Source organism: Typopeltis vanoorti, chromosome 14 (assembly GCF_054136105.1).
Source record: "Typopeltis vanoorti isolate ZY-2024b chromosome 14, IOZ_Tvanoo_1.0, whole genome shotgun sequence".
NCBI lineage: Eukaryota > Metazoa > Arthropoda > Arachnida > Uropygi > Thelyphonidae > Typopeltis > Typopeltis vanoorti.
In genome coordinates, this window is record NC_143562.1 from 12,417,001 (window position 1) to 12,431,825 (window position 14,825).

Here is a 14,825-nt window from a genome sequence, read left to right on the forward strand (position 1 = left end):
ATGAATGGGGGTGTCAGTTTAATGCAGCAAAATGTAAGGTCTTGAGGTTTGGGAAACATCGATGGGATGCTGCATACTCTATGGGAGGAGTTATACTGGAGGAAGTAGGGGAGACAAGAGATCTAGGGTTGATGATTGATAGAAACCTGAAGTTTAGGGGACATATTGCAAAGGTGGTGAAGGTAACACAGAGGATTGCTGCTATTATGAGAAGGACACTGACCTGCAGAGATAAGAGGGTTATTATTCTGTTGTATAAGTCTCTGATCAGACCACACTTGGACTATTGTTCTCAGATTTGGTCCCCAGGATTTGAAGGGGATAAATTAACTGTGGAAAGGATACAAAGACGGATGACAAAGATGGTTTCAGGACTGTACAAGGATAGTTATGAGGATCGGCTGAGAGAATGTGGACTGCAGAGTTTGGTGGATAGAAGAAGGAGAGGTGATATGATTGAGACTTTTAAACTGTTGAGAGGTGGTTACAGGGTTGACACTGGGGAGTTCTTTCGCTTGGTTGATCAGCGGGAAGGAGTGATGACAAGAGGCCATCCCTGGAAGTTACGAAAGGAAACTGTGAGCAAGAGGGTAAGGAGTGGTTTCTTTGTGTGGAGGGTGGTTGAGCCATGGAATGCATTGCCTGATGGAGTGGTGGGAGCGAGAACGGTCAGTGAGTTTAAAGAGTGGTATGATAGACTGTGTTTCTCAGGGGGGGGACCTCCCCTCAGTGAGTCTTGACAGACTATGTCTTAGGAAGGACCTCCCTTGATGAGTCTTTTGACTCCTTGGAGGCCTGAATAATAATAATAATAATAATAATAATAATATATATACAGTAAAGGCCAGTACATTAGTAAAGTATACAGTAGTTGCTGGCCTGGTTAGCGTATCTTCTCTCCAGCCAAAAGGCTGCAGGTTCGAATCCTGCTGTGGGTATGGATGTTTGGATTGTCTGTGAAAATACTAGTGGTGGACAGTAGATGGCATTGGTGTAGATGATGGTAGTTGCAGTTCATTGTAGTCGGTGGATTGAGTGAAGGAGACAAAGTTGTAGAGTAGGTGCCCTCCCTCGATGAGTCTTTAGACTTCCTGGAGGGGTCACGTAATAATAAAGACTGGAGCCCATGTGTCTAATAAGAGTTTGAGGAAAATTAAGTAAATCAGCATATGGCACAAATGATAGAACCATATTAAAAATTTAAAAATATTAAAAAGAAACTTGACATTATTAATATTAAAGCATGTGTAAAGGTGTAAGAGATAATAATATTAGAGAACTAACAAATAATAAGCTATTTAGGAAGAAAATTACTGATAGAAAATCAGGATATCTTGATGGATCACAATATCTTGTACAATGATAGAACCAGGATATGATGATAATGTATTCCATACTGACAGTGCCAAGGTTCATAAAAGAACTGTTAACAAGCTCTACCGGGGATAGCGTGAAACTATCCACCATGGAACTTATTTCATTTTTTTTAATGTTAATCTCTCTCTCTCTCTCACACACACACACACACACACACACACACACACACACACAATTATCTTCTTTTGATTATCGTCTACCATCTAAAGACTTACAGACATCCATGATTCTGTGGAATTCAAACTCCACAGTGTGCCTACAGAGCAAAGACATTATCTACTCAGCCAACTGGGCTAGCCAGATGAGTTAGGATTTTTTTTATTTATTATTATCTTTTTTAATAGTATCCTCAAAATATGTTTCCATGTTTCACTTTTTGACTTGACTATTTAAAAGCCTAAACATTAAAAAAAAAAAAAAAAATACTTGTGTTGATGTTGGTAACATGGTTAACAGTGCAGAGAAATGTAACAGACCGAGACTGGTGGAAAGATATGAGCATTAAGCGGAAAACAATGAAAAGTTTAAAGAAAGGCAGGTTCTTTGAATTTGCAGCTTATCTATGTTGGTCATATTTTGTACTGTTTAATGAATAATAACATATCACTCTCTGTGTACTAATAATGATCCCTATATGTATAGGTACAAAATAATACTGTCCAGAACATATCTTCATGCACACATTTTCATAATGATTCCTTTTAATGATCCCTTACTTCAGTTAAATCCCATTTACAAGAATACATCTTGAGTGTAGTGGGACATCAGTGTATATCTTACTAAAAGCAGAATTAAATATAAGTTTTAAAAAAAATAAAAATCATTTCAATACCTTTTTCCAAAATCTTCCTGTTCAACTGGAGGAGAAGGAGGTATATTAGGATCAAAATGCAAACTAGATAAAAAAATTATGTGAATAAGAATTCTGATCAACAACAAACTATTATTTAATTCAAGAAGGTTATTAAAGAATTTTAAGATATCTATCTATACACACAAAAAGAAAAATACTCACTTTCTGTATGACAAGTAACTCTTATACGCACTTGGAGACAAAGGAGCTTCATAAGAGCTATAAAGAAAACAAAAATCAATTGAAATAAAAATGCTTTTTCAAGAAAAAAAACAAACAACAGATTTGTAACAGAAACAGCATTGTTATTATCCAGGCCTCCATGGACTCAAAACTCATCGTGGGAGGTTGTTTTTAGGAAACACAAAGTTTATCATACCACTCCTTGAACTCATTGACTGTTCCCGCTCCAACCACTCTCTCAGGCAATGTATTCCAAGGTTCAACCACCCTCCACGCAAAGAAACCACTCCTCACTCTTTTGCACACAACTTCCTTTCGTAACTTCCAGGGATGGCTCCTTGTTATCGCTCCTTCCTGCTGTTCCACCAAGTGAAAGAACTCTCAACTCCCCTGTAACTGCCTCTCAACAGTTTAAAAGTCTCAATCATATCACCTCTCCTTCTATCCACCAAACTCTGCAGTCCACATTCCCTCAGTTGATCCTCATAACTCATATTGTACAGTCCTGAAACCATCTTTGTTATCTGCCTCTGTACAAGCCCAGCACGAGCGGAATGGGCGAATGCCACAGGCGGAAAAGTAAAAGGGCGGAAAACTTAACAGAGTTTCTTTTTTATTTAAGAAAAAAAATTAATCGGAAATTTTCAGAAATCGGGAAAAAAATTCAAATTTGTGTTTAGATGATAATCAGGCTCTTGAGAAACATCCAATAGCTTCGACTTCAAATACAAATACCTCAACACTAAATTACGAGCTTTTTGACCATCCAGCTTTATGGCCAAACTTGTCCAATTCAATAATTGATATATTAGTAAAACGAGGTCCTCCTGCTGCATCAAAAGACTTTTTTTCCACACATGAACATAATAGAAGTTTCATGTATCGCATTATAATAGGATTTTGAGTAATGCAGAAAACAATTAAAAGATCTTGGTTAATTTACTCAAGTTCAAAAAATGTAGCATTTTGTTTCTGCTGCAAATTATTTTCTAATATCCGAACTATGAACTTAATTTCGGAAATAACGATTGGAAGCATGTCCCAAGTTCTTCAGAGCCACGAAAAATCTCAAGAACATTTTAATAATTTTGAAAAATGGACTGATGTGGAAAAGTGTTTAAGAAATGAAACTACCATTGATCAACATCAGCTAAAATTACTCAAACAAGAACACTGGATTAATGTTTTAAAAACGCAGAATATCGGTTATTAAATTTCTTGCAAAAGAAAACATAGCATTCAGAGAAAGTTCAGATACTCTATATACAAATAATAATGGAAAATTTTTGAAACTGATCGAATTATTCACTGAATTTAACAACGTATTACAAAAACATATAGAACGCATAAAAAACAATGAAATTCATGTTCATTATTTAGGGAAATGTATACAAAACGAAATCATTAATATATTGAATAATGAAATTTAAAAAAAAATTGCATCTAAAATAATGAATGCCAAGTATTTTTCAATAATTGTTGATTGTATCACTGATATTTCACGGCAGTAGCAATTTCCTTAATTGTAAGATATGTTTCTATAAAAGAAATAAATGAAGAAACCCAAGATATTATACAAATAGAGGAAAGATTTCCAGATTTTATTAAAATGAATAATACAACAGGAAGTGGTACAGCTGAAGTAATTTTAAAATTATTAGAAGAAAAAAACTTAAATATTTGAAATATCCGTGGTCAGGAATATGACAAGGTCAAATATGAAGGAGAAGAATGCATGGGTACAAGCACTTTTAAGAACAAAAATCCTAGAGCATTTTTTGTTCCACGTTGTACACATTCCTTGAACTTGGTATTGAGTGATGCAGCAAGCTGCAATGTAGATAGTTTTATTTTTTGACATTATTCAGTCAATCTATAATTTCTTCTCTTCATCGAGTCATCGATGGGAAGTTCTTCTAAGCCACATCCAAAATTTTACTTTAAAATCTTCATGTACGACGAGATGGGAAAGTCACGTTGAAGCTGTAAAAGCAATACGAAATCAAGTAAAAGAAATACATGAAGCTTTAATTTTCATCACAGAAGATGACAGCTTAATTGGACAACAAGGCATTAAAACAAAATTGGAAGCTAGTTCGTTAGCAAAAAAAATTAATTCTTTCAAGTTTACATTTGGCACATTTGTTTGGTATGACATTCTAAGTGAAGTCAATGCATCTAGAAAACAATTGCAAAATATCTCTTGCAATATTATGGAAGCCTTGAAATCATTAGATGTCACGAAAAAATTCTTGACGTCATACAGAAACAAAAATAATTTTTTGAAAGTTAAGCGCCAAGCCCATAACTTTGTTCTAAATATTGGGTTAAATGCTGATTTCCCAGCTAACGACAGCACATGAACTCGATATGTAAAAACTCAATTTGATTATGTATGTCCTGATGAATCAATTACTAATTTTGAGCGACATTTTCAAATTAATTTTTTTAATATAATACTTGATTCAGCAATAACATCAATTACTGAGAGATTTGAACAGCTAAATGAATATGAATCAATTTTTAGGTTTCTCTTTAACATTGGTAACTTAAAATTTGATAATGATACATTAAAAAAAGATTGTTTTGACTTAGAAATTGTTCTGTTTGATGGTGATCAAAAAGATATTTCAGCAATAGATTTATTAGATGAATTAAAAATATTGTCTCTGAGGATATCAAATAATTATTCTCCCAAAGAAGTATTAAATTATATTTGTGCAAATAACTGCATGTCTTTTTTCTAATGCGTACACATTACTACGAATTCTTTTAACAATTCCGACTACAGTTGCAAGTACAGAGCACAGTTTTCTAAATTAAGACTTATTAAAAATTATTTGAGATCCACAATGTCCCAAGAGAGATTAGATGGCTTAGCCACTTTATCTATTGAAAGTGACATAGCCGAGACATTAGATCTAGAACAAGTGGTCAAGTCTTTTGTTGAAATTAAGGCTAGAAAGTTTTCTTTTTTTTTTTGAAATAATTAAAATTGTTAATTCATAATTTAGATTTTTTATATTTGTTTTGTCATATTTAATGTGATTTATGTAATATTTATAAATTGTGTTAAAATTATGTACTCATTATATAATAAACACAAAAATATTTTATTTATTTATTCACTATTATTATTAGGGGCAACTCCAGGGAGTCATTAGACTCATCGAGGGAGGCCCCAAATCATATTCATCACAACTATTCGACATTTATACAGTAACTATCATACCTCGCCTTAAACTCATTCACTGTCACAGCATCCACCACAGACTCTGGCAGCCCATTCCACTCATTCACCACTCTAAAAGTAAAGAACCCAGCTCTAACACCTTTACTAACCACACTTTTGCCCAGTTTCCATGGATGTCCCCTAGTCTTCCCACAATCAGTCCTATTCTCAAAAATATCTTCTGAATTAATTTCATAGAAAATCTTCAGTAATTTGAATGTCTCAATCATATCTCCCCTCATCCACCTATCAACCAATTTTTGCAACCCACAAATCCTCAACCTGTTCTCATAAGGTTCATTCCACAGACCTGCTATCATCTTGGTCACTCGCCTCTGGATCCTCTCAACCTCCTTGCAATCAAGAAGAAACCTAGGTGACCAAATCTGGGCACAGTAGTCAAGATGGGGTCTTATCAAGGCTCGATACAGAGGAACAATAACCTGCTTGTCTCTGCTGGTCAATGTATTCTTCAGCAACCAAGTGATTTGATGAGCTGATTTGGCCACTTTTGCAATGTTCCCCCTAAACTTCAACTCCTTATCCACCAACACTCCTAAATCTCGTGCCTCATCAATTTCCTCATCAATCGAGTACAGTTCCAAGAATGTAGTAAACTGCTGCTAAGCTTTTCACCCCAAAATGTATAACCTTACATTTTGCCACATTAAATTGACATCCATTCTCCTTAGCCCAGACCTCCAATCTATCCAAATCATCCTGCAAAATTTTGACATCATCTGCATTCACTATTGCCCTACCCAACTTTGCATCATATATAATTATGATTATATATTATTCATATATAATATGAATTATACTATATATAATTTTTATATATACATACACAACTACATATACAATTTCGACCGAAGGGCAGAAAAAAAAAATCTTGCTCACACTCAAAAATTTGCTCAGGCCAGCACTGCCTCTGTACCCTTCCACAGTCAATTTATCCTCTTCAAATCCTGGGGACCAAACCTAAGAACAATAATCTGAGTGTGGTCTGATCAGGGTCTTATAGAATGGAATGATAACTCTTATCTTTGCAGGTCAGCGTCCTCAGTATTGCAGCAATCCTCTGCGTTACCTCACCACCTTTGCAATATGCTCTGTGAATTTCAGTTTTCTGTCAATCATCATCCCCAGATTTCTTGTCTCCCTATCTCCTCCAGTATAGCCCCTTCAATTGAGTATGCATCCTCCCATCAATAGATCCCAAACCTCAAGACTTTTGCTGCATTGAACCGACACCCCCATTCATTTGTCCATCTGTCTAGTTTATTCAAATCCTCTTGCAGGACTGCCACATCGGCACTATTACTGATAACACTTCTCAGCTTCACATCATCTTCAAACAACTGAATGTCCCCTTGCAATCCATTGATAATATAATTGATATAAAGGTTGAACAATACAGGTCCCAGTACTGAGCCCTGTGGAACCCCACTTGTAACCTTCTGCTTCCTTGATATTGTCCTACCATATACAACTCTCTGACACCTATCAGTCAGCCAATCCTGAATCCATCTGACTAACCCGACATTTAAACCCATATGCTGCAATTTAATTATCAGCTTATCATGTGGCACCCTGTCAAACGCCTTTGTAAAATCCAAAAAAATGGCAGTATATGCCTTTCCCTCATCAACTGCTCTCGACATTTTATTATAAAAGGCAATCATATTACTAAAGCAAGAGTGCTCCTTAACAAATCCATGTTGATTCTCACAGATAACATCAGGGGCGAATGCTGGTCTTGAAATTCACACTTGCTCTTGTAATCATTCAGGGAGCGAGAGGTGCAATTGAATTCTGATTAGCAGAATAATGAATTACTGACCATTTAAAACTATATATTTAGAAATTTATGTACATTTAATCATACAAATACAACATTTATTTTGCAAATGATATTCTGTTTTTTTTTTCAATTTAGCTACGTGAATACAAATTCTACCCTACGGTTCTTCTTTATGAACTGGTCAATAACATCGTCATAAAAAGTAGGTTGTAATTTAATTTTCCCAAGCAACATACACACTTGTAAAGGCTGGCTGAAGATCACTGGCTAGAGCTACTTTCACTACTAGGGATGGCCTGTGTTTAAGACGACGTGAAGGGAGCGGAAATGGCTATGCGCACACATGAAATCGCAATGTTGTAGTGAGGACCTGGAAGCTCACACAACCGAGCAAGCCAAGGTAGCTTTGACCAGAATAGTAAGCCTTCGACACACAACGCAAAGTTCAATTATTGCCGTGAGAAGATGTCTTCTGTCTACAAAAATAAAAGCCTAAATGGAATGCTTGTAAATGCATGCATTTATTAACAAATAAATACGAATGTTAAGGATGTAAGCGAGTCAATTAGAATGCATAAGCAGAGGGTGAAAGAATTGATAGTAGTAACAGGAACAAATGATTTGAAAGGAGGCAAAATGGCTATGAAAGGGGATTTGAAGGAATTACTTGAGGTAGCAAAAGAGAAGAGTGAGAGAGTTAGGATGGCGAGTCTGTTGCCGCAGTATGACAGTGAAGAGTATAGAAGGAGGGCCAAAATTGCTAATGACTTTATGCGCGGATTATGCAGGAGGAGTGGTGTGGAATTTGTGAATGTGTGGAGCGAGTTCGATGGGTGAAAGGATTTATATAAGATGGATGGTTTACATTTGAATGGATTTGGTGTATGGAGACTTGAAAAGGTGTTGTTGAATGAAGTGGAAGTGGATGTGCAGAATCAGGGAAACTAGAGTTATTAAGGGGGGGGGGGTAGATATGCAGACTTTAGGGAGACAGTTGAGTGTATGAATGTGTGTAATATGCCCAAGCGAGTACGAAGGACAACAAATCAGAATGGGATAGTCAGTACAAGGGATCAAAATAGGGAGGGGACAAATGGCCTTCTGCAATTCATGTATACTAATGCCAGAAGTATTAGGAACAAGAAGGAAGAATTTTTGGCTTTCGTTGGCACTTCCAGGCCACAGGTTATTGGCATTAGTGAAACATGGCTGCCAGAAGATGATATAGCTAGTGGGATTGAATGTGAGGGGTATGATGTTTTAAGGAGTGGCAGGGAGAATAAAATGGTGGGAGGAGTGTTATTGATGATAGCTGATGAGCTGCAGCCAAGGAGAATAGAAATGGAACTGCAGGATAGAGAAAAGAGCACATTTGAGGCTATTTGGTGTGAGATTGAGACTAGCAAAACAAAATATACAGTTGGGTGCTGCTACAGACCAGGTGATGGAATAGATGGTGGAGATAATATGCATAAGCAAATAGAAGAAATGAGTGGAAAGAGGGTAATTATTATGGGAGATTTCAACTATGGTAACATTGATTGGAAGGAATTGGATTTTATGCGGTTATTAAGGGATAACTATCTGCGACAGCATGTAATGGAAAATACTAGGGGGTCAGAGAGTGCTTGACATAGTAATAGCATCTGAGAATTTGGCTGTAATGAATATGACCACGTTGCCACCAATTGGTGAGAGTGATCATAGGGTCTTGACTTGGGAGGTGGCTAAAGGTGTGGAATTTACAATTAAGACAGGGTACATGTGGAATTATCGGGCTGGTAAGTATGACAAGCTTAGGAGTTTGATTGGTTCAGTGCCATGGCATGTAAACTGCAAGGGCTGGATGTTGATAGTGCATGGGAGGCAGTTAAGAAGTGTTTGCAGGAGGCAATGGCTGACTGTATACCTAGAGTCCGAATAATAAATCAAGTAAGGGTTAAATGGATGAATAACACCATTAAGCTTGAGCTGCAAAAAAAGAAACAACTGAAGAGGGAATTTAAGGAGAAAAGTGAATGGCAGGCACAAATGGTATAAAGCGCAGGCCAGAAAGGTAACGAGTGTGGTAAGAAAAGCAAAAGTGGATTATGAAAGAACATTAGCTATGCAGGCTAAAGAGAATCCCAAACAGTTTTTTTGATATGTTGCAAGTAAAAGAAAAAATGTATATGGCAGAATGATTTTAAAGAATGCCGATGGTAGGGAGGTAACTGAATCAGTTGATATAGTGGAATTACTGAGAGAGCACTTTGCAAGAGTATATCATCCAGGTGGTGATATTGCAGGAATGAATGAGCCAATAGCTTATACAGGAATTGTGGTGAATGAAGTGGAGGTGAATAGTCTATTACAAAACCTCAATGTCAATACATCTGTGGGATTGGATGGTATAACAGCTCATGTCGTATGTGAAGCGGCTAAAGAATTGTCAGTACCCTTGACCATTTTGTTTAATTTGAGTCTTGGGTCTGGGTTAGTCCTGAGGGAGTGGAAAGAGGGGAAAATAGTTCCACTACATAAAGGAGGTTCCAAGACTGCTGTTGAAAATTACCGACCGATCAGCATATCAGGAATCTTTGTCTAGGTCTTGGAGAAAATAGTCAAGAGGAAAATACAGGATTGGATAGATGACAATGGGATACTGTATGGGGGATAGCATGGTTTTGTGAAGAGTAGATCATGCCTCAGTAACTTACTCATGTTTTATAACAGAGTGAACTGGATAAGGGTAATGGGTTTAAAGTGATTCTATTGGACCTTGCTAAGGCCTTTCACAGGATACCACATGGAATTCTAATCAGTAAACTGCAGCATATGGGGATGGATAAGAGGGTGGTTGATGGAGAGGTATCAGAGTGCTTTATTCAGGAGTAGAGTCCAAAAGACAGCCTGTGACTAGTGGTGTGCCATAGGGTTCTATTCTTGGACCACTACTGTTCAATTTGTTCATTAATGGTATGGGAAAGGATCTGAGAGGAACTGTTCATTTGTTTGCTGATGATGCAAAGTTGGGTAGAGCAATAGTGACTGCACAGGATGTCAAAATTTTGCCGGATGATTTGGATAGTTTGGAGGACTGGGCTAAGGAGAATGGATGTCAATTTAATGTGGCAAAGTGTAAGGTTATGCATTTTGGGGTGAAAAGATTAGCTTTAGTATATCACATTGGTGGAACCATACTCCAGGAGATTGACAAGGATAGGGATTTGGGAGTGTTGGTGGATAGGGAGTTGAAGTTCAGGGGGGCACATCACAAAAGTGGCTAAATCAGCTCATCAAATCACTTGGTTGCTGAAAAATACTTTAACAAGCAGAGATAAACAAGTTATTGTTCCTCTGTATCGAGCCTTGGTAAGACCCCATCTAGACTACTGTGCCCAGATATGGGGGCCAGGGTTTCTTCTTCATAGGAAGGAGGTGGAAAGGATCCAGAGACGAATGACCAAGATGATAGCAGGTCTATGGAATGAACCTTATGAGAACAGATTGATGAAATTGATGATAGGTGGAAAAGGGGTGATATGATTGAGACATTCAAATTACTGAAGGTAATTTGAATCGACATCCACACTCTTGCCCAGCTTCTCACATGGAAGATGGGCAAGAGTGTGGTTAGCAAGAGTTTTAGAGCTAGGTTTTTTACTTAGAGTGGTGAATGAGTGGAATAAGCTGCCAGAGTCTGTTGTGGGTGCATGACTGTGAATGAGTTCAAGGCGAGGTATGATGAATACTGTGTGAATGTCGAATAGTTGTTTTTGACACGATGTTAGGGCCTCCCTCGATGAGTCTATCGACTCCTTGGAGTTGCCCATAATAATAATAATAAATATTACTTCTTTCTCAAGTAATGAGCTTGAGAAAGAAGTAATATTTACTTCTTTCTCAAGAAGTAAACAGAGAATTCGACCCTGGATAACATTAACCTCATCTGCTCAACGCTGTATATAGTCCCTCACTAATTTCTCCAAGACCTTAACAACTACTGATGATTGTTTTCTCCTAATTATGTATGTAATCAAAAATTAACATGCTAAGTGATGCCCCATCTGAAACTGCAGTGGTTGTTTTGCTTCTTTAAGCAAAAAAAAAAAAAGAAAAAAAGTAGCTTTGAACTTTCTGAGGGGGAGGAGGCAACTGCATTGGTATCACTGCTTTACACACATACACACAAACTCATACTAGAACATACATGATGATAATCAATTTGCCAAGCCCAAAATAATGTTTTAAACAATAATAAATTTAGTTCAATCCTTTATCCAAGTGAGAGCAAACAAACTTTGCGCCTGAAGATATCTTCAGGACTGAATATGTTTTTGTACTATCTTACCTGGGTAAGTAGTACAACACCAGGCAACTCGTAGCAAAGGTGGAGCAAGCTACCAACACCCCAGGTAAGATAGTACAACATCATTAAATCCTGAAGATATTTTCAGGTGCAAACTTTGTTTGCTCTCACTTGGATAAAGTGATTAAACTAAATTTATTACAGTCTAACCAAGTGAAAAATAAACTTTCAACATCTGTCTCTAAATCCAGAGTAATTTAATAAAAAAAGGTGGCAAACCTTTTGGCAACGCCTATAGGTAAAGATGACCTTGCTATTGCTTCTGCCTGGTATCTCCAACTCTGGGCCTGGCTCCCACTGAAGAGACCTCAATAAAGGTCGAAACTAGTCTGGGTAATGGCCAATCCCTTAATGCATAACATTATACATATCTGCAAGAAGATGCGTTATGCATTATGGGAAATACTGGGATAGGAGTGTTGGTAGCTTGCTCTACCTTTGCTACGAGTTGCCTGGTGTTGTACTACTTACCCAGGTAAGATAGTACAACACCATATTCAGTCCTGAAGATATTTTCAGGCACAAACTTTGTTTGCTCTCACTTGGATAAAGGATTAAACTAAATTTATTATAGTCTAACCAAGTGAAAAATAAACTTTCAATGTTTTAAACACATTACATTATTAGGAATCCAAAGATATCATTGAGGAAATTCATGACAAATTCCATTCATTTCTATTCTTGAAGTGTTTGCAAAATTATTTGAAAACAATTTCAACATGACATGTACAGCATTCATCGCTAAATGAATCACCAAAACTGAGCTGGGAAATTTATTGCTGAAGTTGTCACATGATACATTTAATAAATGCTATACAGAAAATAAATTTCATTACTCTACACAAGGACTACCACCCTCATTTAATGGAAATGTAAAAATTCCATATTTGGTGGTTACAGCAGAGTTTGTGTATTATGCAAAAGAAAAATAATAATAATAAAATATAAAAAATAAATGAAATGTTTAAAAAAAAAAAAGCCCGCTCACAGTAGATTTACACAGGTGGAAATCACAAAAAAAAAAAAGATGTCAATTTAACCAAATGGTTAAATTGACATCTTTTTATTTAAATTGACAGCATTTCTACTCTGCACTCAATAGGCTGTAGAATTCAATATCCCCCTATGGGTAATAAATGTTTATGAATAATGTCCTTAGTTGATAAAAAATTTTTATCATTCAATGGCAACTATTGCCTTACTTTAGTCCCTATAATTTAATACTTTATTCATCCTTCTTTGTGTTAATGTGTTATTAATATTACCCTCATGGCATTAGGGTAATATTTTAACATAGGCTAAAAAAATGTGGACTTTATCTCTAGAAAGGTGGACAATGAGTTGAAGCTAAAAGGACATACTGTAAAGGTAGAGAAAACAACCTAACAAAAGCCATGGTGAGGAGTGACACAAAAAAATTAATGGCTCAAATACACGAAGGTGAGAATCTTAGCCTATGCAGATTACATTCTCTCATAGGCAGGCAGATGAGAGAAAAGAATCTACATAGTATGTGGTGGGTGGGGTAATATGACTAAGAGATGCACAGTTGTTTGGAGGCACATATTACCAGATAGATATTGGAGAGATTTTCTAAGAGTAAAAAAGGAGGGAAGGAAAAGGACTCTTTCCAGCCCCCTAGGCAATTCATTTCTTGCATTATCAAGATGATGGAAATAGCATGAATTTATGTAGAAGACTGTGATATAGGATGGACAACATATGCAACTAGTCTCTTGACTCCAGGTCTAATAATAATAAATAATAGTGATGACCACTTCCGAGTTAATAGGGTAGATATTTAAGTATGAATATGCTTACCAAATTACTGCTAAAATAACTAAAAAAAGAAATGCAAGGAAATTTCTAACTTATTTCTAATGATATTAGCAACATCTTGACTGCAATTACCCTTGGCCTGCCCATGGTAAATGAGCTATAGGTTAATCCTACCTTTTGTAGATGGAATGGACATAAAAACAGTACCCGTTATAAAGTATTCAAGTATGGCACGACAGGATACTTTGTATTAGACTTGAGGCTCATCCTACCAATGTATCAATCATGGTAGTTTATGCACCCTACACGGATAGGCCTGATGAAGAGAGTGAAGATTTCTACGAAAACAGACTGTTTTTGGAGTGCCTACCAAGGAGAGACATACTTTACATCTTAAGAGACTTTAATGCAAAAGTGGAAAAAGAGTATGAGAGTTAGGCCCGAGTGTGGGATGTTTGGTATGCAGTGCCGGATTAAGGGGCGGGCTGACCGGGTAGCTGCCCGGAGTGCCAAAACTAAGGCCAGCAATAGTCTTATATCTATGCAACATTGAAAAGGCAAAGAAGGGTCTTATTTCTTATTAAAAGTCCATAGGGAGAGTGAAGAATGTATTGATAGCAACAATAAACGGTAACAGTAAAATAAACCACCGCTAGATAGCAGGGACTTCATTTTATAACAGTCATCATTACTATTCATTATGTGTGATTTTTTTTTTAAATATTTAAGATAGGATGGATCCCAAAGAAATTAAATTAAAAATACTAATTAAAATAAATAATAATAAAATAAAAATACTATAAAGTTGTTTTAATTGAAGCTTGAATTATAAAAGTTTAGTAAACAAATCAAAAAAGTACATAATATTCAGTATACAAGGTGGAAGCGTGCACAAAAGGTTGAATACTGGTACGCCATGGCGCATTCGCTAAACCAATTAACTAATTTAAAACTTTCTCGGAAAAGTTGTCAAACAAAGACTTTCTCCATATTGATTCTAATTTTAGGTGTTAGTTCATTAAATTAGAATTATACAGGATCGTCTTTGTCCGTTCTATGTTTTTGTATGTGTTATGTGTTTTGAAATTATTAAGTATTTCTTTTTGTTTTATTTTGCCTGTCCTTGAAATTTATAATAATACTGGTGATTTAGTGGTAAGTGATTTAGCCGTACATTTTATTTTTACTATTAAATCCCCTTTTAATTCAATTTTTTTTTAATCATAGAAATTTGGAATTTCTAACC

At 36.2% G+C, this 14,825-nt stretch overlaps 1 protein-coding gene across 1 annotated transcript in view; it reads right to left on the reverse strand.

The window, feature by feature from the left end:
* Positions 1-14,825, reverse strand: part of LOC150099235 (protein FAM13A-like) — a 267,122-nt gene that overhangs the window by 112,408 nt on the left and 139,889 nt on the right. The window contains exons 12-13 of the mRNA XM_090404288.1: positions 2,393-2,449; positions 2,210-2,272 (exon numbers count right to left, since the gene is read on the reverse strand). Coding sequence (XP_090260414.1) covers positions 2,210-2,272; positions 2,393-2,449 — 120 coding nt within the window. The remainder of the gene's footprint in view (positions 1-2,209; positions 2,273-2,392; positions 2,450-14,825) is intronic.